At 51.1% G+C, this 24,673-nt stretch overlaps 1 protein-coding gene across 3 annotated transcripts in view; it reads left to right on the plus strand.

The window, feature by feature from the left end:
* Window positions 1-24,673, plus strand: part of PTK7 (protein tyrosine kinase 7 (inactive)) — a 38,639-nt gene that overhangs the window by 7,692 nt on the left and 6,274 nt on the right. The window contains exons 2-14 of one of the 3 annotated variants that reach the window (XM_030448604.1): window positions 17,250-17,543; window positions 18,095-18,197; window positions 18,656-18,846; window positions 19,553-19,700; window positions 20,714-20,844; window positions 21,117-21,383; window positions 21,609-21,742; window positions 22,157-22,298; window positions 22,441-22,560; window positions 22,731-22,880; window positions 23,157-23,307; window positions 23,640-23,767; window positions 24,044-24,247. In XM_030448604.1, the coding sequence (XP_030304464.1) occupies window positions 17,250-17,543; window positions 18,095-18,197; window positions 18,656-18,846; window positions 19,553-19,700; window positions 20,714-20,844; window positions 21,117-21,383; window positions 21,609-21,742; window positions 22,157-22,298; window positions 22,441-22,560; window positions 22,731-22,880; window positions 23,157-23,307; window positions 23,640-23,767; window positions 24,044-24,247 (2,163 nt within the window). The remainder of the gene's footprint in view (window positions 1-17,249; window positions 17,544-18,094; window positions 18,198-18,655; window positions 18,847-19,552; window positions 19,701-20,713; window positions 20,845-21,116; window positions 21,384-21,608; window positions 21,743-22,156; window positions 22,299-22,440; window positions 22,561-22,730; window positions 22,881-23,156; window positions 23,308-23,639; window positions 23,768-24,043; window positions 24,248-24,673) is intronic. The other 2 variants (XM_030448605.1, XM_030448606.1) reach the window with 2 other exon arrangements.

Genomic DNA, 24,673 nt, shown 5'->3' on the forward strand with positions numbered 1-24,673 from the left:
TCTGCCACTATGAAAAAAAGCACTTGTTTTTCAAGGAGATCTGGTTACTGTGAATTTCTGGCTCTGTGAGTCTATTATACCTGAGCTTTTCTTTAATTTGCCACTGGGGCTTTGAATTAGATCTGTCTGTACCAAGCATTCTGCCTAGTTATTGATTTGTAAAAGTATTCCAGAAAGTGCCCTGCTTGCATATTCTTCCCACTGAATGACTTTTCTCTATTTTTAGCTGAGAGGTAATGTAGCAATGTCTCATAGAGAAGCTACCTTTTAATTAATATTGCATGAGCAGAGGAAGCATTAGCTTCTCTGTCTACTTTCCTCTTTTTTTGTGGCTTTTGATATAGATTAATAAAGTGCTGTAATAAAAATAAACTAGGGAACTCTTCTCTGCACCCTCTTTGCTTTCAGCAGTGATAATGCTAGTCCACCCTCTCCCAGGTAATGTTTTCCTCAAGAGGCAGGGCCATGGGTGGGCAGCAGTTCTGCCCTGCACAGCCATAAATGGTGATTGTGGAATGGGGCTGGTCTTCAGCTTTCCAGCAATGCAAAGAGAAAGATCTGGATGAAATGTGCAGACCTGTGGGACCTAGTTGGAGACAGATGTGGAGAATTGTGGGTGGTGGGTTTTAGGCAGGAGGAAGGCAGTGAGGAGGTAGTCTGGAAATGGATGTGCAACATGCAGCAGCTGGCATTAACTGCTGTGATAGTAACTCCAGAAACACTTGTGAGGAGCAACATGGAAATGATACCGACCCAGAGAGAAGCCCTGGGCAACCAGTACCCCTCTGCAAGCTTCAGGTGCAGGCAGAAGTCAAACCCCACCAGTATAGAGCCCATGTAAATAGGAGAGGCACCAAGGCAGCCAGTAGCACGAGGCCTAGTTCAGGTGTCTCCTCAATGTCTTTTGGCAGCTCCCCTTGTCTCTAGTGCTGCTGGATGCTCGGGGCAATTTTTGGCTTGCAGCATGATGGTGGCTGCTAGGAAAAGCTGGTGTGTGTTGTTGGGAGCGCCTTTCCTGGGAGCTTCTTCCTATGGGAGGGGAGCAAACAGGTCAAACCTGCAATAAACCAAGTGGCAAAGCAGGATGCTCCAGAGACTTGGTCACCTCGAGCTTGACCCACAGCATAGCCTTGCCCCATCGGGAGTACATCTGCTGAATTGCCCCTCATATGTGTGGCATCCCCCCCAGCCTCTGTGCCATCCCCTTGCTGCTGGGAAGGCAGAGTGGTTGGATGCATGCTGGTGGGTGAGCTGTGTAGAGGCAGCTGCGTGGAGGGGTGCACAGCTGAATCCCTGCAGCAGTTGCCACAGCACGGGTGTCATTTTCAAGACTATGGCACTGAATGAATCCATTCTTCCATGAGCTATATATAAGCTGTCTGGAGAGCTTGGCAAGCTGGATCTTCCTGGATTCAGGAAGCAAATCCTATGATTTCTGGATTCATAGCAAATGCATCTGAGTCTCTACAGGTAGATAACTGAGGGAAAACTGGCTGTAAATATACTGCTGTGACCTGCAGAGAGATTTAAAATATTTATCCCAAAGCAGGGTTTGGGAGATAAATAAGCTCCCTGTCTGCTGCCTTGCACACGAGTCTCAGGAGTGCAGCTGTCCCTTTTTTGTTCCTTTGTCCCCAGGCCTTAAGAGTCCTCCTTGGAGCTGGAGAGTTGTTTACAGGTGGGCTTGAAATCTCTGTTGGATACTGTAAACATACAGCTGTTGGCAAAACAGGGGCACATGAAGGGTCCTTGTGCTGGTGTAGATGTGAGTTCTTGTCTGCACCCTTACTCCCCCCAGCCAGCCTCCTCCTCCCACCCAGCTGCTCTCAGGGTCTTTCTGGAGCTTACTGTCAAGTCACGTCTGGCTGGGGGTCTGCTGGGTAAGGTTGTAACCCACATGCCCCTTGCAGAAAGCAAAATCTGCAAGATATCCTGACCAAGCACATCTGAAGCCAGTGCAGATTCAAGTGGTACTGGGGGGAGATTTTCCTCCTTCCAGTGGGTTTGGTGGCAGCATGTGGAGGAGCAGCTCTCTCTAGCAGCTTCAGTGCCAACTCCGCTTTTTTCTCCAACAGTCCTGGGACAGTGCAAGGACTTACTTACTGGCAGGAGTGTGCCATGCCCAGTGCAGCCTTGGCTCAAGTGCTGACCTGACAGCCTTGCTGCATGGAGGGGAGCCAGCTCTGAGCAGGAGCCTTGTCTTCTCTGATGGTCTGTTGATGAAACAGCTGGCTTTGCTTGGAGGCCTTGCGTGCATGCTTCTCTTTGCACTGCTGTCCTTACCCTGGCCTCTTCCTCCTCCCACTCCACATCCCTCTTTTGTCTCTCTCTGCAGCCTGTGTTTTCATTCTCTGGGCTAGCCAGGGCTCCTGTTGGCTGAAGAGAAGCACTAAGCAGCTTCATGGAGTTCTTTTCTTTTTTTCCTGTCATCTCCTGTTCGGGCATTTCATCTGGAACAGGAAGAATGTGAAGCCCTGGGCAGGGGCTCCCTTTGCACACCCAGTGCTGTTGGGGAGGAATCCCTCTTGGCTGGGCTAGGGATGAGGAAGGGGTGTAAGGATGTAGCGGTGAGCATTCCTGTGATATTTCGAGATGCTGGCTTCAGCTACCCTGAGGCAAGTTCTCACCCACACCTTGTAGGTGAAGCAAAGCAGCCTTGATGCCACAGGGTGTCACCTGCAGCCCTAGGGCAAGGAGTGCTAAGCCCTGAGCCAGCTTTGTTGGAGCCTTTTCCTACTGGCAGGACCCACCTGGCTGTTCAGTGCCACCTGGGTTCTTCTTTACCACCTGAGAGTTTCGCTTGGTAAAGACTTTCCGTTCTCACATGTCCCTTGCTTAAATATGGGGGTGAGCATCATCCATCAAGACCACTTCACAGGGAGCACGCGGCTCATCCTGGCTTGGTGCTTGTCTGTCGAGTTTCCTTCTGTGGGAGAAAAGTGCAATATTTTTGCTCTGTTGGCCAGAGAGCTTGGCTTGGAGATCATCTGTATTTCCAGCCTGCCACACGCTGCCAGTTGCACATGTTGGCTATAAATCAGTGATCCTGAGCAAGCCAGAGGGAATTGCTCAAGGACTCTGAACAAGCCTGGGAGAGTCGGCTGGCAGGACTGGTAGGTGTAGCAGGCTTGTCGCTGGTGCTGAGTCACCCTTGAATAATTTGTGTTTCTCACTGTGGCTTGGCAACACAGCTGGTGATGTCTGCTCAGGAGTCTTTGGCTGACACACCATTAAAAATGGTTTAATAGAGCCAGCAGGATTCCCAGCTTCTGCACTGGGCTTGTAGCCTTCCTGTCTTGCTTGTTCCTCTGTCTCCATTTATCTGGTACTGAGATACTCTCCTGACCATCCTGGGGATCCCATGGTCCCTGCTGCCTGTGCTGCTCAGGAAGTAGACACAGGCCCACCTGCTTGACCGAAACAAGCTTTCTTTTCCAAAGGCCAGGTGGAAGAAGAGTCTCCTGTTTGGGCAGGAGATTCTTAGTCTGGCTGCTAACTGTGCCCTATCTCCCTCCCAGCTGCACCACCGTGCTCACAGCTTGAGCTGGTTCTCTGGGGTGGGGGCTTAGGAGGACTACCTGGGTATCTTCTGGGGTCTGGGACCACCCAGTGTCCTCAGTGATCCCTTTCTTTGGCACCCAGGTGTGTCCTCCCATAGATGTCCGTGCCTCCTCTTGCAGTACATGTCAGGAGCCCTGGTGCAGAGCATGGCTCAGAGCTGTGTCAGCCTCCTCCCAGGACAGACAGGGGCTTCCTGTGCGGCCAAGGCTGGTTGTTCTGGTTCAGCAGACCCAACTTGCAGGGAGCCAAGGAGCTTGGTTACCACTGGTACTACCCTGACTTGCTCCAGCTTTCCCTTGTTTAAGCAAGGTGCTAAGATGTTGGCAGAGGCTGTGGGGTGAAGGCACAGCCAGCAGTTGATCTGAGACACACAAAATCACAGAATGTTAGGGGTTTTAAGGGACCGTCTGGAGATCATCTGGTCCAACCCCTCTGCTGTGTTAGGTTCACCTCGAGTAGATTGCACAGGATGGTGTCCAGGTGGGTCTTGAATGTCTCTGGAGGGGGACACTCCACTACCTCTCTGAGCAGCCTGTTCCAGTGCTCTGGACATTCAGATGGAACTTCCTATGTTCCAGTTTGTGCTCTTTACTTGTTGCCTGTCACAGGGTACCACTTAAAACAGACTGGCCTCATTCTCCTGACACCCATCTTTATGTATTTATAAGCATTTGTAAGATCCCCCTTCAGTCTTCTCTAGACCAAAACCACCCAAGTCCCTCAGCTTTTTGTCATAAGAGAGATGTTCTAGCCTCTTGTCTTTGTAGCCCTTTGCTGTACCCTATACAGCAGTTCCATGTCCTTGTACTGGAGAACTGTGAACTGGACATGATACTCCAGTTGTGACCTCACCAGGGCAGAGTAGAGAAGGAAGATAATCTCCTCCATACCCTAAAGGCCACTGGCACATGCCTCAGCCTTGGAGAGAAACTGCACAGCACAGTGGCTGTCCCACAAGCCCAAGTAAGCCTGTAGAGGGGCATTGGTTGGGAGCAGCCTTGCTCTGCTTGGGTATGAGGAGGAATCTCCTGTAATGTTCCCATTGCTCTGTGGCTGCTGAGTGGCACCCTTGTAGCTGTTCTTGCTCACAGCGAGTTCAGCAGCTACCTCATGCAGTGGTAAATGCTCTGGACCTCGTTCCCCATCACCTTCCCGTCTCTGACTGCAGGGGTTATCATGTCAGGTTGCTTGGAGGTGGCCCTTCCTCTTAACCTGCTGCCTGGCTTTGAGCACACAGGAAAGCAGGATCTCTGATTGCTGCTGGTGGAAGGACGAAGGCAGGGAGCTGTGGAGGATGGAGGCTGCAGCATCATGAAGCTGAGCTGGAAGAAGCAAACCTGAGGGGTGTGTGGCTGAGGAAGGGACAGGGATTCACAGGGTCTGTGTGGGGGAAGCAGTGTGATGGAATAGACGTGGGGAAGCCCCAGTCTTGCTAGAACTGGTGGGTGAGTGAGGTGTTGTGCCAGCAGCCATCAGGAGTCTCTCAGGTGGGTACCTGGGCTCACTGTCCTTGTGCTGAGCCTTTTTCTCAGTTATACTGGTCTTGCCTCCTGCAGCACACGTGTAAGCAGTTCCTGCTTGCTTTGGGACTGGGGCTGTGTGCAGTGGAGGCTGCAGGCACCTCCCCACTGTTTGTGGCAGCTGCCCCCTCTGCCAGCACTGCTCGTGCATCTGCTCCGGGAGTTGATTTACAGTATTCAAACCCCAGTGGCTTTGTTCTGGTGTCATGTGGTAATTGCTCAGAAATTGGGCTTAGCCATTCCCAAGTATGGGATCCTTGGCCTGGAATGGCAGGGAGGGTTGCAAACCATGGGGGAGGAAATCCCTTACCGCCTGCAGCCTCTCGGAAGAGCTTTGGGGAGTCTGAGAATTGAGCTAAGCTAAGCAGTTGCTTAGGGGTTTTTTGTTTCGTTTTTTAATTCTAAAGCTTGGTTTGAAGGGCAGAGTTTGCTTCTCAATAGTTGCTTGGAGCCTGTGTTTAAAAGAACTCCTCCACACAGAGGTCAGTGGAGAGAGGTGCTGTGGGCCACTGGGTGTGAGGTCAGGCTGCAGTCCAATTGCAGAGCAATTGTCACTCAACTGATAAGCCAGCAGCCAAGATGTTTCCTAGCATGGGCTTGCATCTGCCATATGTCACAGGACTCCTGGTGAGGTCCATGAGTGTGGCCAGGGTCTGAGCAGATGTAATCCTGTGTTGGTACACAGGGCTGGAAGTGAGGAAAAACAGTGTAGCAGCTCTGCAGTCTCCATTTGGGGTCTACGTGAAACAGCCAGGTACTGTGGGATGATATGGTAGATGCCCTCAGCTATTCCAGGATAGGGAGGCTTCTGTGTCTGCTTTCATCCTGGGCTGCTTCTCCTCTGGATCAGTAAATCCCACCTGGAAGGTTGCATGTCTGCATGCTTTGCAGGTGGAACTTTGCTCATGGATGCAAGTGACTGTGCTACAGTGTGCTACAAGATGAGATGACATGGCCATCCATGGAGCATGTGGAGAAAAACTAGATGTGGCCTGTGTTGTGTTGTGATAACTAGCAAGAAGAGATGGTGTGTAGGCATATCCTTTCCTGCAAGTCCAGAGCTAACTGCTATGAAAGGAAGAGGCTTGGTGGTTATCTGGTCAGCATTGTTGCATCCAGGTGTGTGGTACAACTGCAGGGGCAAATAGATGGTGTCCCTCATTGTCTTCATCTGTCCCAGTGTGACCATGCTGTGTTTACTCCAGGCCCGGAGTTTCTGGAGCAGTTCCTCCTGGCTTGTGAAACCAAAGCTGCTAGCTGAGCATTTCTTGGAAATGCTGTATTGTACCCATCCAGTTATGCTGGGGACTCAAATAGGAGTGATTTTTTATTTTCCTGGTTTTAAAGTGAATTTCTGTTTTTACTTCAACTGGAATGGGAAATGATGTGGTTCTAAAAGGCTTATATGATGGGTGCTCACAGATGTTCCAGGTGTTGGGCTTGCTTAGGCTAAGCCTGCTATATATACTTCTTGCCTGCATCAAACCAGTTCCATCTGGCCTGGTGGGAAAGAGTTGTTTTATCACAGCTCTACCCATCTGGACCATCTTGCACAGAGGAACATGCTGGCTGGAAATATTTCGGAGATGCAAATCTCTCTGGGTGCTTGGCTTGGCTGTTCTTCCCATGGTATCTGCTAAGCATTGGAATAGGCTGTGTGCAGAGCAGGGGTGCTTTAAGCAGCTGCTTTATGTGGCTACAGGGGAACAACGCCTAGGACAGGGAGGTTGCTTGTGTAATTCAGCATTCGTGACTTTTTCTTGCCTGCTTCTACAGCTTCAGCTGGCACAAATGAGCCTTCTGGCTCTTTGTTTGTGACCAGGAGGGGAGGAAAAGCTGACCCATGTGTTGTTCCCCATCCTGGCATGCCAAAAATATGCTTTTATAGGAGTATCTTCATAATGAATTGTGCCAGAAAACACATGGCTTGCTCGAGTGGGAGGTCTGTGCTCACCGAAATACTCAGAAGGACAAAAAGCAGACGCTGGCATGCATTACTTGCTCTGTGGCATCTTGCATCCTCTGGGCTGCAGCAGATGGGCAGCAGGAGGTGGGATCAAGGTACAAAGTGCTTGGCTGGTCCATGACGGCAGAGGGGGCAGGGCTAGAGGCCAGACAAGTGGTTTTACCGCATGCTGCTCTTTGTGGCTTCCCTGGCCTGGGGAGGGCTGGTTTGCTTCTCTGCAGATGTGGCTGTTTGCAGCCAAGGCTGCGTTGGAAGGAGCCTTGGGTGCTGCAGGCAAGTGAAAAAGTGCTGCTGACAGCTTGGGATGATGATTGTGGATGGGGAAGAGAAAGAAAAGGAAGGATGCATGGAGTCCATTTGGGCCCAGACATCATAGGGATGATGGCGCTGTGCATGCTGTGCCTGGCTGCAGCAGGGAGGAAAGGCTGCCAGGTGAGAGTAGCAGTCCTGACCATTAGCACAGTGCTTCTGTGGCTGAAACATTGCTCCCTTGTAGAAATTGCTGTCAAATCTGCATTGGCTAAGCTGCTGGCAAGGAGCACCCACACAGCACGTGAAGAGTTAAACCTGCCTGCACTGAGTGGAGCCTTGTCAAAGGGGGCTCAGTGCTTCCTCTGGACCAGTCTCAGGATGATCCAGCCCAGTGATTTGATTGTCCAGCCTTCAGAAACAAGCTTGAACTTGCTTGAACACAGAGTCTCCTGCTCTTTGATTCGTGAGTGGCTAAAAGCAAAGCCCCAGCATTGAAGCCATTCCTGACGACTTTGCAACAGAATGAATTGATGCCTGTGGAATGCAGTGTTTAATAAATATCTCCTAAAGACAAGACCTGTTTGATAATGCTTTCTGGAAATGTTATTGAAATCTGTGAGAGTCCGGAACCACAAACCCTAATATGATCAGACTTCTGCCATGGCCTGATGTCTTTCCCAGAGAACATGGTGATAAATCAGTCCCTTTTTTGGGGTTGTGTCCATCCAGTGCTGAGCTCCTTTGGGACATGGGACTTGGCTGACCTTCTAAGTCCCTTCTGCTCATTTGCTTCAAGGACTGCCTTCCCTGTGGCCCTGTAACTCTACTCCTGGGCTTGTAGGGAGTCTGGCGGTCTTTGTAGCTATGGCCTGGGTTGTTGGTGTTAGGAGCAGCTGGGCATGCTGTTGAAGTAGCAGCTTGAAAGCAATGCTCTCTACCCACGTCTTCCTGTCCTTGTTACAGGTCCATGGAGCTGGGAGCAAGGGCTGCAAAGTGGTAATAGTCCTGAGTGCACTAGCTCATCCAAATCTTCTTTTTCCCTTAGTGATTCTATGTCAAAGAGGAATAGTCTGTGTTGCTACTGGGCTGGTTACAGAGGCTTTGTTTCCTCATGGGTCTCTGTACTGGCAGTGGCAGAAGTATAAAGGTCATAGTGTGGATGTTGTGGGGTGGTGATACATCAACAGTGGATTCCCAGGTGGCATAAATCTATTGTTGCCATCCTGCTCTGCAGAAGTTTGTTAATTAGCTGTCACATCCAGAGTTGGCTGTTTGGTAGAAAGAGATTGAAGTGTTTCTTAATCCTGCTCTTCCACTCTGATGCTGAAGGGCTGTGGCCTGAGGATGGATTTGGGCTACTTCCACTGCCCACCTTAGGTTGGTGGTAGGGTCAAGGGCTTCTCTGGCCAGGTCACCCTTTTCCATCTGTATCCCCAGCCTCCTCTCTGCAGGAAAGTGAACTGTGTGTTTGGTGCAAGGTATCCAGGACCTTCCCCAGGTGAGCTGCTGTGTTCCTTGCCCCTTGAGTGCTCCAAAGGGCTCTGCAGGTTTGTAAAAAAAGCGCCCACCTTGAGGCTGAGATCTGCAAGCTAGCTGTGCATCCCCTGTGAGCACTGGTTCCACAGCAGAGCCGGGGCAGCTGTGAGCTCCCATGCTTTGGCATGGGAGCATTTGATATCCTCTTCACTTTGAGAGGCCAGAACAGATGCTGGCTAGTCATGTCCTCTGCCAGCAGAACTCCCTGGGGGAGCTGAGTATGCTAGTTTTTACAGCTAGCTCCTTCCATTGCATCCTGGTACCCGTGGGTCTTTGTTTTATTTGTTTTCTGTCAGGTAGCTGTCTCCCTCCACAGCTGAGGCAGATCAGAGGCCTCCTGTCAGGGGACAAGAGGAGGAGGATGGTTCTCCTTTGTGGAGAAAGGATGCAGTCTGAGTGCAGTCCTGCCCTGGGCACTGTAGATGAGTTGCAGCTCTTCTAATCTGCTTTTCCAGATGCAAAGCATTAAGGGGGCTGGTTTGCACATCTGGCTGAGCTGAGCCAGGATGATCTTTGCTGACGTGCCCCTGGAAGCAAGTCTGCAGTATAATACTCATGTGGCCTGGCTGGAGAGGGGGACTGGGCTACGAGCTTTAGAAACCACAGTGCTTGCTTCCTTTCCAAACCAGGAAAACTTAAACTTGTACAAAGCCCTCTCCCATATCCCATTCCCATGCTTTTAATTCCTTGTTTGATTGCTAGCAACTTTGGGATCATCTCAAGAGGCTGGTAACCTAGGCTCTTTTGGGTACACAGTAAAATTAATCCTTTCCTTTTCTTTTTCAGTCCTCTCCCCAGAGCAATTTTAACTCAGTGATGAGGCACCTGGGAGCTGGACACTGGGAGCTGGACACTTGGGCATGCCTGGGGGTGGGCAGCTCAGGGTTGAAGGAGCGAGTAGGTGAGTGAGAAGGCTGCAGAGACAGCAGGGATTGGGGGCTGTGCAGCAGCTGAAGGCCTTGTGGCTGAGGCTGCATTCCCAAGCGATGTGGTTAGGCAAGGAGACAATGATTTTGGATTGCTTCAAGATGTAGGCGACTCAGCCTGTCAGGCAGGGCAGGCGATGTGCTGACTGGTCTCCCCAGCTTGCACAGTTGCTTTGCAGCACTCAGATGGGGTTGGACTACTGGAGTGTCCCGAGGTGAGTGTGTGGCACTAGTACTGATGTCTGTTAAGTGGCGGATGGAAAACCCAGCTCGGCTGTGGCCTGGCCTGTGATGCTGCCCCATGCCCTTGCAGTCTGGAAGATGAGCATGAAGGTTTGAGTTTACTACCACAGCAGTGATTCAGCAGGCAGCACTCATGGTTGCTCTAAGGACTCTTGGTATGGTGCAGAAAGTGGGGCAGGTGCTTTCATTGCCAGGCCACACTAGGGCTACTGATCCTATTTTTGACAGCAGCCCTAAATATAGTCTTAAAGATTGCTGATCTCCCTGGGGGGAGTCCTACCATGTCACATACTTTCTGCTGTATCTCCGTGCTTGCAATACCGTGCACACCATGAGGGGCTGCAGTCTATGAGGATTTGTTGCCTGTTGTCCATCTGTCTCCATAGCACAGTGCTGGAGGACAGTTTCCAGCCTCAGAGGTCAGTACTGAGACACACAGCTGGGAAGTTTGCTGCCACCTCATTTACAAAGAGCTCTGCAGTGTCTCTGTGCCTGGGATTTGCCAAACTTGGTGCTGCCTAGGTAGGAACAGGGATGTGGCATCCCCCAAAACTTCAGCCCCAGTTTCCCAGTCCTAGCCCCTAGCTCTGCCATGGCTCCCTCAGGTAACTGGTATTACTTTTTTCTGTGCATTTTCTTACAGCTCTGCCTGATGAAATACAGCAACACTGACATCTGACTTTTCTGTATCTGCTGAACTTCCCCAAACCAAAGCCATTCCCAGGCTTTGCTGCCATCTGCCACCAAATTGCTGCAGTGATGCTCTGGCAACAGTCAGGGGGTTGGCTACTGTGGGGCAGGGTCTCTTTCACCAGAGGTGCTTTGCCCTTTGCTCTCTGTCAAGCTCATAGGATTGAAAACTCACTCCGCAAACTCAGGAAGCAGTGGCAAATTTCATGGAGTTGTTCACAAAATCTGTCCTGGATGCAGCTTTGCTGGTTTGTCACCCTGAAACACTCTGCATGTGCCCAGCTGCACATGCAGGAGGTTGCGACTGCTGGGTGCTGGGGACATCGCAAGCCCAAAAAGTGAATTGAGATACATTTGATAGAAATTCTGGCGGATGATGCAGATGTTAGTGTGAATATTTTTTCTGTGTAGCTATTTTTCTCCTTAAATAAATTAAATTAATTTTGAGCAGGGTACTGTGTTCCTTGCATTCAGATCTTTGCTCCAACTATGCTTTCAGAGCCAGGATGTGATCTGAGCCTCCTCTTCACTGGTCTTTGTTCATCCTGTTCCTCCCTGTGCCTGTCTCCTCCCAGCAGATGATTTGCTCTGTGGCGTGTGGGAATTATGATACCCTAGGGACTTATGAGGACCAATGTGACTTCCCTGCACAGTTCACTTAACCTTCATCTATTATCTCTACAGGAGGGTTTTGCATATCAATTAAATATCCTTTGGGTAAGACGCCACTGGACGTTTATAAGCATGCTGTGCTTCAATTGGCAATGTGTTTATCTAATCTGGCTGAAGCTTTCCTAAAAAGCTTTCTGTAGCCACAGCTGAAATAGTTTTAGGCTAGAAACGTGTTGAGGGTTTCTTTTTCTCCCAGCCTGGCGTGGCTTGCTTCATGTACATATGCAGAAGCGGGTGTTTGCCAGCACATGCATTTGGGATGACTGCTTAGCATTGGCTTTGCAGGACTGTGCCTGGCCCAGCTGTCTTATCAGGAGAGAGTTCTTCACTGACAGGCTTTCTAAGCTGACTTCCAACAAATCTGGTATTGCTGAGTTTTTTGGTTTGGTTTTTTTTTGGGTGGCTCTTACTAAGGGAAGAAGGTTTTTTCAGCAGCTCCTGTCAAGCCAGCTCAGCTCGGATTAGGTCGTGAAACCACAGGAGGAAGATGCTGTTGTGCAGGTGTCCAGTCAGGCTGAGCAAGAGTCACCTTTGCTCCCCACCAGGTGCTGTAAAAGCTCTCATATGCCTGCTCAGGCAGTTCTAGCAGCCTCCAGTGGCTAAGCCATGCATGATCCTGGCTTTGCCACACAGTGATTCTGGGAGGTCCTCTAGCTGGGCTTGCGGAACAAGCAGAAGCATTTTGTTCGTCATTTACTATAGATGGTTATGTCTGTTGGCTTTATAAACTTTTTACCCAAATTCTGGCATAATGGCATTGCACACAGATAGTATTCTGCCTGGACACCTTTCTTATGCCTCTGTCCCAAAGCCCAGATGGGGTGGGAGGGATGCATGAACCCTGCTATCTCCAGTCATTTCCTGCACAAGGGCTGCACAGCTTTTATGGGCAAGTGCAGCACTTCCTATCTCTGAACACTGAGCTCTGGTGCTCTGGATTTAGGGAACTGTCAAGCTTTGGGCTTCTGATGTTCACACCCCAAAAATACCAGGATCACATCTAGCTACTGCTAGTCTTTCAGCCCACATCTGGTGTATGATTGGAACACTGGCTTCCAGCATATGCAGCCAGTTCATCCATAGCACCTTGGATGCTATTGTCCAAACAAAACACAAGTTTGTGGCTCTTGCTGCCCTTTAACACTTACTTATCCCCATTTGCTGTGGCTCTTGTGCTCATGAGACATTTATCACAGAGATCTTGTTCAAGCTGAACTGATTGTCTCCATTTCCCCAAGACAGAAGATAAGGACATGAATAGTTTCTCCTGTTTCACCAGTGTCACAGTTTAATGCTGGGCTGTAATTAAATGAATGACAAACGCTCTCCATTAACCTATTTACCTTCTCAGAGAGGGAAAGGAAAGAGAATAAGGGAAACTTACCAGTTGGAAGCTAAACTACACTGCTTAAATGAAAATAATAATGAAAAAGAAAATAATGAAAATATACAAATATATACAAAACTGCTGTCATGCTTCCCCCTCCCCCCGATAATGCTCACATCACCACTGAGGCAGTGGGCTGGACCTGTGTAAGTCCCAGAGTCAATAGTAGATGGGACCTGGATGTAGAAGCACATGGATTCAGGAGGGCACGGGTCAGGATCAAGGTGGACAAAGAGAGTCCTCTCAGGACTGTGGACAAAGAGAGTCCTCTCAGGACTGTGGACAAAGAAAGCTTGACCCTTACGATCCTCAGATTTACACTATGATGCCTATGGGATTGAATATTTTGGTCACCTGTATAGTCCACTCCTCCCCACAGGAAGATTCCAGGTGTGACCCCTTTACCTCCCTTTTGTTTCCGAAGCACAAGATGTTTAGCAGAACCGAGCAGTGCCTTTAGTTCTCCACACCATTCTGTCATGACCCACAAGGTGGGTGCGGCGCTGTCACATCTCACAAAGTGAGCATGGCTCCCTAGAGGTGGGGGCCCAAACTAAAATATCACGTCCCACAGAGTGGGCATCGACCCAGGGAGATTTGAACTGGACCCCCTTGCTTTCTTAACTCCTTCAGAGAGGAGCCTTGGTGCAGCTGGGCCAAATCTCCCTCTATTAATAAATCTCTTTTAACAACCTATTGGGCAAGATCGGGTTCAGGTACTCTAGGGGTGAGGTTAGTACACAGGAGGTTTGCACAAAACACCATTTTACTTAGTGAGAAAGATTATGAAACATGTCAGATTACAGCTAGCAGAATTAGAAAGTGCAGTACTTTCAAAGCAGTGGATTACAGTTTAGCAAAATTTAAGGAAACTGTCAAAACAACAGGTTACAAGTAACAAAACAAAGCAGGGGGTTGCAGAACTTTAAAAAGTTAGGAACTATGTCACCCGTATGTCTCAACATAAGGTATAGAAACAGACACAGAAGGAGATAAAGGAGAGATAGGAGAGATATCACCACCCTTGGATGATCTTGGTAGGAAGTTGTGGTCCTTGAATGGTGGCTGTGCATCTAGCATTTCGAGTGTGCATCTTTTGTGCTACCTTGCCCCAACTTTTTTTTCAGGGGGCTTGGTATATCTTGCAAAGCCAGGTGTTCCCTTGGGCCCCTCCAGATGGGATAATGAGGCAATAAACCTTATTTCTGCACATGTGCCCTTTACACAGGGCACGCACAAACTGTACCTCTACCTGCCCCTGTCCCTTCTCAAATAAGGACAGTGTCCTGCCTGTTGGGGTGGCCATCAAACAGAGCTCCCCTTGCAAGGACAGTGTTCAGCTTATAGGGCTGGCCACTGAATGAGGGGCTGCTCTTGCAAGACCAGAGCCCTGTTTATCAGGGTGGGTACCCAAAAGAGGGTCTCTCCTTGTGACAACAAGAGTGCAGGTGGTTTATGAAATGAGGCCTCCACCCGAGCGCAATGTCCATTTTGTCAGGGTGGCTGTTTTGAGAAAATCATTCATTTAGGGACACTACACATTCTCTTAGCAGTAACTATAAACATCAAACATTATCAGTCTTAGAAGCAGCTACTGACTGAGAAATGTGCTGTTAATTTCAGCATAGAAGAGACTTAATGAAAAGTAAAATTACGAAAAGAAAATTGGCTGCATCCTGACTCAAATCAGGACAACCAGGGAGCTGGGTCCTGACATCTGTTTCCTGACACCTTCCACATGTGGAGCTTGTGCCAGTCCTTCATCTTGTCTGCTGTCTGTAGAGCCATGTCCCCCTGCCTGGACACGGGGGATGCTGAGGCAGCAAGATGCACATGATGAGGCTGCTGAAGCTCTTAGCTGACCAACGCTGAGTGAAACACAGTTGTGCTGGCAATGATGGGATGAAAACAGTTCTGATGCTTTTTAGGGGTATTCTGTTAATGCTGATTATTTACCTCTAGAAGCACACCTGAATTTAAAGTATCATGTTGTAATACCTTAATGTCCTAGACCTTCTGAGAGTGGTGCCTCATCGCTAACTTCAGCACTAGCAGGGCTAATAGGCTGTGAAAGGTTTTGAGATGCTGAGACTCCAAGAGGAGAACTGATCCATGTCCTTCATCAGCTGTTCTGTTGAACACTGGTGTCTTGTGTGTGTTTTACACCATTCTGGTATGATCTGATGGATGTGTGCCTTGGTACCCTGAAGCATGCCTGTGGAAAAGGACAGACCCGGCTCCTCTAGGTTCAAACCTGAGTGAATTTGACTTTTGTGTTTCTATTTGGTCCTGTCTGTCTGTCCCAGTAACATGTTTTGGCATGGCAATGAGTGTAATTGAGTGCATAGCTGTGTTTGCTTGAGGTCAGGCGGTTGCTGTGCTGCTGAGTGCTCTTGGTGAGACAGATCTGATGTGTGGGGAGCAAGGTGCATGTATGTGTGGAAGAACACGTTCCCACCCCTTGTTCTACCTTGGGGCACGTGTTCATCTTGTGTTCATGAAACAACTGTCACAGACTGATGGATAGCTCCTACCCACTGGGGAGTTACACAGTAGGTGACAATAGAAAAGTCACTGGACATGCTAACCCTTGAAGCACAGCATGCTTATGGGGATTAGCTCGATAGGAGACCTAGGAGATGGTACTTCAGACCCAGACTGCAGCTCTGTCATTCAGGCCATAGAGGTCACTCTGTGGCTGCTCCTAGTGGCTTTAAATGCTGTGAATGCAGCTGACAAGTGGTGTCCACCTAGGAACTATGGGACTTAAGCTGCCTTGGGATGTTGCCTGCACACCAAGGTCAGTGACGCAATTGAGTGCTGAAGTTAGAAAGCTGGTCTGCAACGTGGCCCACATCCTAGACCTGTAGGTATGTCATTTTGCACTGCTTGTTCCTGTGACCTCTGAGTTTCTTTCTGCCTCCTTTCTGGTGACTTCTTTGGGGTGACTGAAAACTAGAATTGAACCCACAGTCCCATCTTGCAAAGGCTGCAGGCTGCGAACTATTGTCTCCTCTGCCCCCGTGCCTTTGGGATGAGGCTTCTGTGGTTTTTGCAGTGGGAGGACTTTACTGCTGTCTCTCTCCCTCTGCCTGGACTATGGGGAATGGCTGTCAGCAGACATAGGCTGAGGTCTCTCTCTGACTGGCACTCTCTGACATGAGCAGCTGCAGGCAGAAGAGACTTTGCTTGGTGCTTGCCCTACACAGCAATCTCCAAACACTCCCCAGTATGGAAAGGGCTCCATAGCTTTCTGTAGTGTGGTGATCTAGATGTCCCCTTCAAAATACCTCATTCAGAAATACAATCCTTACCCTTAGCTCTAGCTGACAGAGATGTCCTGTCAAGTTGTGTCCCTTTACCAGACTTGTATATAAGCACTGGACAGGAGGATGTGGCTGCATCTCCACAGAGAACCTGTCCTTCAGCTGCTCTTATCCTGTTTGCATAACTCTCCCAGGCAACTTCTTTCTGAAGCCATTTTCCTTGCAGGGGTGGGACTGCACCGTTTTGACCACCTTCTCGTTTGCCTTCACAAGAGATTACTTCTGAGATGCTCTTAAGTTTGCCTGGCTTGGCCTCTTTCCCTGCAGTGCATCGTCCAGCAGCAATCGGCATGTGCTGAATTGCCCTTTGTCTGCTTTCCTCTCTGTGGCCAGCTGGTAACTGGAGCAGAGCGTCTGCATGGCTGGCTGTGGCCAGTCAGCAGCCACATTGATGAATATGCTCCTGCAGTCTCTCACCAGCCACCTCAGGCAGTGCCTGGGGAAGTGCTGGCTGCTCTGTCTCCAGGACCTTGAGCTCTTGGGTAGGGGTTAATATGTGCAGGAGCATTCTGGGCTTTTCTGCTACTGCAGAGAGATGCTTCCGGCCCTCCAGAGCCATACCACAGCTGCTCTCAGACCCTGGGGTCAACCACTCCAATTTCTTGTTTCTGCTTCTACTTGAAATTGAGCTGAAAACCCAGCACAGATGTGGGATGTCACTGCTGCATCCTCTTTTGATATGCTTCAGAAGCTCCTCTGTTTATGCCCATGGCAAATCCTTGTTCCAGACCATTTTTTGGGGGGTGATTTCTGAGGATGTGGAGGTAAGATGGACACATGATTCCAAGGAGAGAAGCTTTGAAGAAAGCCTAGAAATAGTCCAGACACCTCTCTGTTCAGGGTGGAAGTTCAGCACTCAGCAGTGGGTTCCAGGAGCTTCCTCCTAATGCTCCTAACCCCAGAGAGCAGAGGGCTCCCCTGGGCTTGTGGCAAGCCCTGTCCCAGTGGTTGCTGGAGAGACAGCTTTAAAGTGGCTGTTGTGAAATCTGAGCACAGATGTGTCTAAACTTTCCCTTCAGGGAATGTTTTTTGGTAGGTGTGCTTAGGTGTATGTTTCTCCTAGCATGGCAGTTTCAGCTGTCTGAAGATGCTTGTGAACAGCCTGTGCTAGCCTACTCTCTTCTCCCTGTATCCATGCTCTAAACTTGCCTTCTTTTTTATGTCTTGCAGCTGTGGGGACTCAGGCAACTATCCTTTTCACCAAGGAGCCTTACTCCCAGGATGCCCTGCACGGCCGTAGTGCCATCCTCCGCTGTGAGGTGGAGGATCCAGCAGATGTGGAGTTTGAATGGCTGCAGAATGGGCTCCCTGTTCAGGACACGGAGCAGCGCTTCAAGGAAGGCAGCAACCTCCAGTTTGCTGCTGTCGATCGGCACCGGGATGCTGGGGGCTTCCAGTGTGTAGCAAGGAACTTGCTTACTGGGGAGGAGGCGCGCACAGCCAATGCATCTTTCAATATCAAGTGTGAGTGTGGGGCAGGAGAGCAGGCAGGCACATGCTGCAGCCTGGTGCTACCCACTGTGACCAGGGTGAAACACCCTCCTGGGAGAGCCTGAGACTGGAAACAGCTTTTCCAGGCTGCCTGCTAATGTGTGTGTGTGTATGTGTTTGTGTGTGTGGAGGGGGTGGTTGGACAGGGGTCAGGCAGTGTGACCTGTACAATTAGGATTCCTCTCCAGCTACCATGTCCTTCGTATCTTCTGATGTCCCTAGGGCTGCCAGAGATGCTTTCCCCTGCTGCCTTTACTATTTCTATATGTGAAATGGGGATGTGTCCTGAGCACTGCAGGTCCTTTCAGTCCCTCTTACCTCTTAGAGAATAGCTATACAGGACAAAGTGGGACATTTACAGGGTGGGTGTCCCTTTTTCTCTGTACTGGCTTGAGGGCTTATGTGTCTCTAAGCAGGCATGTGATGTGCTCTCTGTGCTTACTCTGGTTATTACTGACATCATCATCTACCTGGGCTCTGTAGATTTGGAAAGCCAGCTGTGTTGATATTGTTTGATCCCACAGGGATTGAGACAGGCAGTGTCGTGCTGAAGCAGCCGGCCAGCATAGCTGAGATCCAGCCCTCCTCCACAGTGGTCCTGCGGTGTCACATCGATGGCCACCCACGGTAAGGGTTGCCTCCCAAGGAGTGGACCCTGCCAGAGGTCCCCCTGCACTTTTGTTGCATGCCCCTCTCTCTCTCTTTGTGTCTCTCTCTCCTCGGCGAGGATTCAGTAGAATCTAGGGAAGGCGAAAGGCAGGATTGAGCCCGTGGCTGAGCACCGGGGGAGAAGGCAAATGGCTTCCTCAGAGCCGCGTAGCGAGGAGCACAGTAAGGACAGGCCATCACAGTCCGGTCGCTGAGCTGCTTGATGTGCTGCGGTCACTCACTCTCTGTTGCTTTCCAGTCATGTCCTGTCCACTTGGCTTCATGTCTCATGGCTTCATGTCTGTGTTGGGGCCAGCGGTGGGGATGGAGAGCCAGGGAAATGGGGCCATCTCTGGGCTGCCTCCTCCACACATGTGCTCTCTGGGGAGCCCTGCTGGTGCCTGGCACCTGGTCACCTTCTTGCTTCTGTCTTGCAGCCCCACATGGCAGTGGTTTCGGGACGGTACCCCCCTTCCCGATGGCCGCAGCACCTATTCTGTCAGCAACAAGGAGCGAACACTGACCTTGCAGAGCACCAGCCCCGATGACAATGGCCTCTACTACTGCTGTGCCCGCAGTGCTGTTGGCTTTGTCTGCAGCCAGAACAACTTCACGCTGAATATCATTGGTGAGTTACGTCCCAGCTACTCAGGGTTGGGGACTCAGCTGTTTTACTGCTCTGGTAGTCACCTCCCCTTTGCTGCAGGGCAGCAGACAGGCTGTGGGGCAAGTGTCAGGCTGGTGGGACTTTTCTCTGTGTGAAACCTCTGGCTAGTGACAGGCCTGACACACCTGGCCAGGGTTGAACCCTACCTACCCTGTTTACAGGTGTTAAGTTGCCCCTACACCTTTCTGGAGCAGATCTATACCACTGTCTCTAGTACTGAAGCATCAGGGTCCTTCATCCTTCAACAGATTTGGACCCTGGAGGCTGTGGTTTTGCTAATACCAGTGCCACCATGGTGCCATGTGTGTGGGACACCCCACTGGCCTTTGTAGGCAAGACCCAGGGAGGTGTCCATCTTAGAGAAGTATTTGGAACTGGACAAGGGAATTCACAGTCTAGAGAGAGGTTTGGTTTGTTTACTATGAGCCTAGGGTGCTCAGGGGTGAGCTGAAAGCAGAAGAGGCTTTCCCCCAGCAGCTGCCAGCTGCAGTCCTGGGCTCTGGTTGTGTAACTACAGCCACACTGGCATGTCTTCCTCCTTTGGGTCTGCAGTGTGCTCACAGGGTGCACCCAGCTCTTCTGTGATTTTCCCTATCAGAGCATTGGTGAAGGAACACCACAAGCCAGTCTGGTTTTTTTCACCTTCCTGTGGTCTCTGTCCTTGCAGACGAGAGCTTTCCTCAGGCAGTGATCGTCCCGCAGGACCTCATCGTGACCAAGAATGAAGAGGCCATGTTTGACTGCCAGTTTGTAGCTGTGCCCCCTCCCACACAGGAGTGGCTCTTCGAAGACAGCCCCATCACCAACAAATCCAAGTAATAGGGACCCCAGTGATATGGGCAGGGCTGGGAGGAAAAGGGGACACAGTGTTCCAGAAGCAACAGAGAGAGGCCAAACCCTGGCTGTGCCCAAGAGCCAGTATTCAACATCAAGCTGGTCACTGGGATTGGTTTCCCACCATGGCTGGCTCAGGTGTAGCAGGGACTTAGTACATGTGCATAGCCTTTATCTGCACACGACTCAACAAGCAGTTTGTCTTTGAATGAGTCTGTGGGACTGTCAGCCCTAGATGGCCACACATGATGATCTCAGAGCTGGGGATGTCTCCCAGCCCTAAAAGTTCATGTGTGGAAATTTCTTGGAGCCAAGGACAGTTCAAACCCCAGGTACAAACTTAGGACAATTCTCAGTGTCTTGTTCCAATATCAGATGCCCACAGGTGGTGATCTGCAGACTTGGGGTCATCTCTCAGCCCCCAGTGTCTGCACAGTGATCACTGGGCCCATGTCTGTCCTGCATCTCCAGATACCATAGTGCATAGTGATTCCCAGAGCCAGGAATATTTCTGACCCCCAGACACCTACACATGGGGCAATCCCCAGAGCTGCAGGTACTTCCTAGCCCAGACTGCTCATGGATGGTGATCCTGGAGCTTTTGATGTCTCTCGGCCAGACTGTTCAAAGCAAGTTGTGCTATCTGGGTGCCAGATGCACAGCAGCCTGGCAGCTCCCAGGTGTCACCTTATGCTCTCTACCCTCTTTCCTGCTGTACCAGCTTTCAGAGCTGGCCAAGCTTGGTGATGCATCTTTTGGTGGGAAGCAGCTCCTCTTCAAGAAAGAGGCCTCCATTAGCTCATTTCTTTCATGAAGCACATGTCCCACCATTTCCTTTTTTATGTATGCTGCTCCCCCTGCACTGGGAAGCTTTGAATTAGCACAGAGTCTCCGTTTTGGTTCTATGGGCTCATGAAAGACATCACAGGGCTGTGGCTCTGTCCGACATCCTGCAGGGATGTCCACTGATCCCTGCCTCTCCTCACATGCTCAGGACCACCGTGTTTGCCAATGGCTCCCTGCTGATCACCCAGGTGAGGGCTCGCAGCACTGGTGTCTATAAGTGCATTGGCCGTGGGCAGAGGGGGAAAGCTCTTGTGCTGAAGGCGACTCTGCGGCTAGCAGGTGAGGTCCTGGGGCTGGTGGCAGGGTGGGCAGTGGGTCCCTGGGTCGCAGTGTCACTTTGGAGCTTTGTAACAGTATAGCTGTGAGTCAGTACGTGAAAAATTGCTTGGTTTATTCACAGAATGGCTTATCCTTGCTGCCTGGATGAGGGGAGCAAACTTAGCTAGTGTGCTTTCTCCCTGGGCTGGTGGCTCCCATGGGAGTGATGATGATGGTGGGTTGGCTACATGTTCCTGCACTGTTTGAGCCCTGGTGTCTATTGCTCCTCTCAGAGATCGAAGAAATGGCACCCTTCTCCCCGAAGGTGTTGACAGCAAACCAGGGGCACCGCGTGGCCTGCATTGCCCCACGGGGTATACCCACTCCTGAAGTCTGGTGGGAGAGGAACCAGAAACGAGTTCCCACTTCTGGCAGAGTGCACCAAGAGGCAGAGCAGCTCATTTTCACCAGTATCAACGAGACAGACGCAGGGACCTACACATGCCATGCTGCCAACAAGGCTGGAGAGAAGAAGCAGGAGCTGAGCATCACTGTAGCTAGTAGGCAGCTTTCAGAGAAGGGCTGGGAGGAGAGAAAGGGCTGGAGGGATTGTTGGGGTGAGCTGGGGTGGGATGGTGCATCACTTCATTGATACAGAGAGTCATTTCTCTCATGGCTGGGCTGCAGGGACTCATGGGTGGCTGCACAATGCCTGTGTGGTGTGTGCTGGTGCTGGCTAGAGGGGTGTTGAGTGGCCCTGTGTAACCCCTTGTATCTCTGCACAGCGGTACCCAAGTGGGTGGAGATGCCCAAGGACAGCCAGCTGGAGGAGAGCAAGCCGGGATACCTGCACTGCCTCAGCAAGGCCTCCCTGAAACCCACTGTCACCTGGTACCGCAACGGTGTCTCCATCTCTGAGGTGAGGTGATGGGACAAGCCCTTACTCTGCTCATGGGCACTTCTGCCAGGCACCTGCTCAGCTCTTTCCTCTGCTGCTGCTGTTTCTTGCCCTGCTCCTAGGCCCAGCATCCCTGTCATCCCCTCTCTGCCCATTCTTGTGGCACCAATTCCATCCTACTGGTGTATGGGTGTACAACTGGCTCTCTAGCAACTTAGCTGGAAGTCAATCCTGTGCTTTTGGGGCAGTGACAGGAGAGATGTCCCTCAGAGAGATGTCACTGCAGCTTCACTCATTCCTCTACGTGGGTCTCAGCAGGGCTGTGTCTATCTGAGGCACAATATGGGCATGTGGAGTCTCAGGAGTGCCAGGAGCAAGGTGTGAGCCCAGGGCTGCTGACTCAAATTTCTGTTCTGTTCCCTTTCTCCCTCTGAGGGGCAGGACTCACGGTTTGAGATCTCTGAGAACGGGACACTGCGCATCAACAACGTGGAGGTGTATGATGGGACCACATACAAGTGTGTGAGCAGCACACCAGCGGGCAGCATTGAGGGATATGCGCGGGTGCACGTGCTAGGTAAGCTGACAAGCACCCCACACCATGCCCCGTGGGGAGGGGGAGCTCTTTTTCCTGGAGACCTGCAGGTGTGATACCTCCAGCTCCTGTGCCTCCTGTGGCTCAGAGTGAGGGCTTAACAGCACATCTGTCTCTCTTGCAGAGAAGCTGAAGTTCACCCCCCCGCCCCAGCCACTGCAGTGCATGGAGTTTGATAAGGAGGTTACAGTGTCCTGCTCAGCCACCGGCCGGGAAAAGCCCACCATCCAGTGGACTAAAACAGGTGAGGGGGACTTGGAGATGTTATGTCTGTTTCTGACCTGGGGCCCCAGGAATTGTGTTGGCCCACTTCTAACATGGGTGAAGCTATGGTGCTGTGGCTTCCTGGGAAGCCACCATGTGGCACAAATGCTTTATGCATGATTGCTGTACCTCTCTTCTTACATCTTGCAGATGGGAGCAGTCTGCCATCCCACGTCAGCCACAATGCTGGCATCTTGTCCTTCCACAAGGTGAGCAGGAGTGACTCAGGGAACTACACATGCATCGCCTCCAACAGCCCGCAGGGCGAGATCCGTGCTACTGTGCAGCTCATGGTAGCAGGTAAGGGCTCTAGAGAAGGCAGGTGGGTTTCCTGCTGTGCTGGCCTTGCAGTAGGTTTGGCACCTGGGTGGCACCCAACTGGCATGGTCCTGCAGAGAGAGAAACGTTTGGCCTGACCCCAAGCTCTGCCCTGTGGCACTCGTGTGTCTGGTTTGTCAGTGCTTTGCACACAGCCTGAGAGGCTGTGTGCCACCATGCCAGTACTAACCCTGCTCCCTTGTGGGAGCTCAGCACCATTCTCAGGAGCCAACGGTGTTTGCGTTGGCCTCTCTTTAGTTTACGTCACCTTCAAGCTTGAGCCAGAGCCCACAACAGTGTACCAGGGGCACACAGCCATGTTCCAGTGCCAGGCAGAAGGAGACCCAGTGCCGCAGATCCAGTGGAAAGGGAAGGACAAGATTTTGGATCCCGGCAAGCTCCTGCCCAGGTACACAGCCTCCATTCCAAACTGAAATGTGGCATAGCATGGCTCTCCTCATGCCTACCCAGCATATGGGTCTCGGGTTCTCAGCTTGACTGGCATATGTACTCAGTTGTTTCCCTGTCCCAGGGCCTGGACTCTCCTGTCCCCAGTGTTACCCCTTCTGCCACAGTTGCAGATAAGCTGCAACCGTTTGTTCTTGAGCTTTGCACAGTGAAAGATTCAAGATAATTGCACTGGGGATGTGGGGCTGAGGCATTCTGGGGAGATGGGGCTGCAGATGCCCCAAGCCTGCCTCATCCCTCTGGTACTTGCAAAGGGCTCTATGTGGTTGGCAGGATTCAGATCATGCCCAATGGCTCCCTCGTCATTTACGACGTCACCACTGAGGACTCTGGAAAATACACCTGTATCGCTGGCAACAGCTGCAACATAAAGCACAGCGAGGCTTTCCTATATGTTGTAGGTAAGGAAGGTGCCCAACATTGGGATATTGCCTCTTGGTATCCCTGGCAGCTCTAGGTCCTGACCCTGGCCCCGCTGCTGGGTCCTGCAGGTCAGGTCATGCCTGCTAGAGTCATGGCAGTGTCCTTGTTGGGGTGCAGCACAGTGTGCTTTGGGCCGTGGCTGGACAAGGAGGTGGCCACAGCAGTGTGGGGGGCTTTTCTCATTCCTCCAGCTCATTCCTGAGCAGGTTTTGGGAAATCCCTCCATATCTTCATTGTGCTCTCTTGCCTCACAGACAAACCAGCAGTGGAAGAGGATGAGGGACCTGGCAGCCCCACGCCCTACAAGATGATCCAGACCATTGGGCTTTCAGTGGGTGCAGCTGTCGCCTACATTATTATTGTGCTGGGACTGATGTTCTACTGTAAGAAGCGGAGAAAAGCCAAGAGGCTGAAGAAGCACCCGGAGGGCGAGGAACCAGAAATGGAGTGTCTGAATGGTGAGGCCAGCATCCCTGGCAGTGGGGGCTTCACTGCTGGCCCTTTACTCATGGGTTGGAGGAGTGGAGGGCCAGGGAGCTCCTGGGGAACAGGGTACTCTTCCTTACCCTTGGAGTCTCTTGCTCTTGGTTTTGGCTATGGTGGGTGGCACAGACCTTCTGCCATTTGAAAAATAAGCAAGTGTGAGTCTTGCATCCCATTCCCATGCAGTGGCCATCTCTGTCTGCTGAGTTACGTATGGCTTCTGCTTTCCAGTACCTGTACATGGCATCCTGTACACCCTTTATCAAGGTGAGGAGTGTGTCCCTATTGCAATGTAATGAAATAGTAGTACTCTGCTGGCTTGCTCAAATCACAGTTCAGCAGCTCCTGGTGCTGGAGGGAAGACTTTGAACAGCCCTATGCTCTGCTGTGAACCCACCCTG

The sequence above is a fragment of the Calypte anna genome, chromosome 3, assembly GCF_003957555.1.
Source record: "Calypte anna isolate BGI_N300 chromosome 3, bCalAnn1_v1.p, whole genome shotgun sequence".
Taxonomy (NCBI): Eukaryota; Metazoa; Chordata; class Aves; order Apodiformes; family Trochilidae; genus Calypte; species Calypte anna.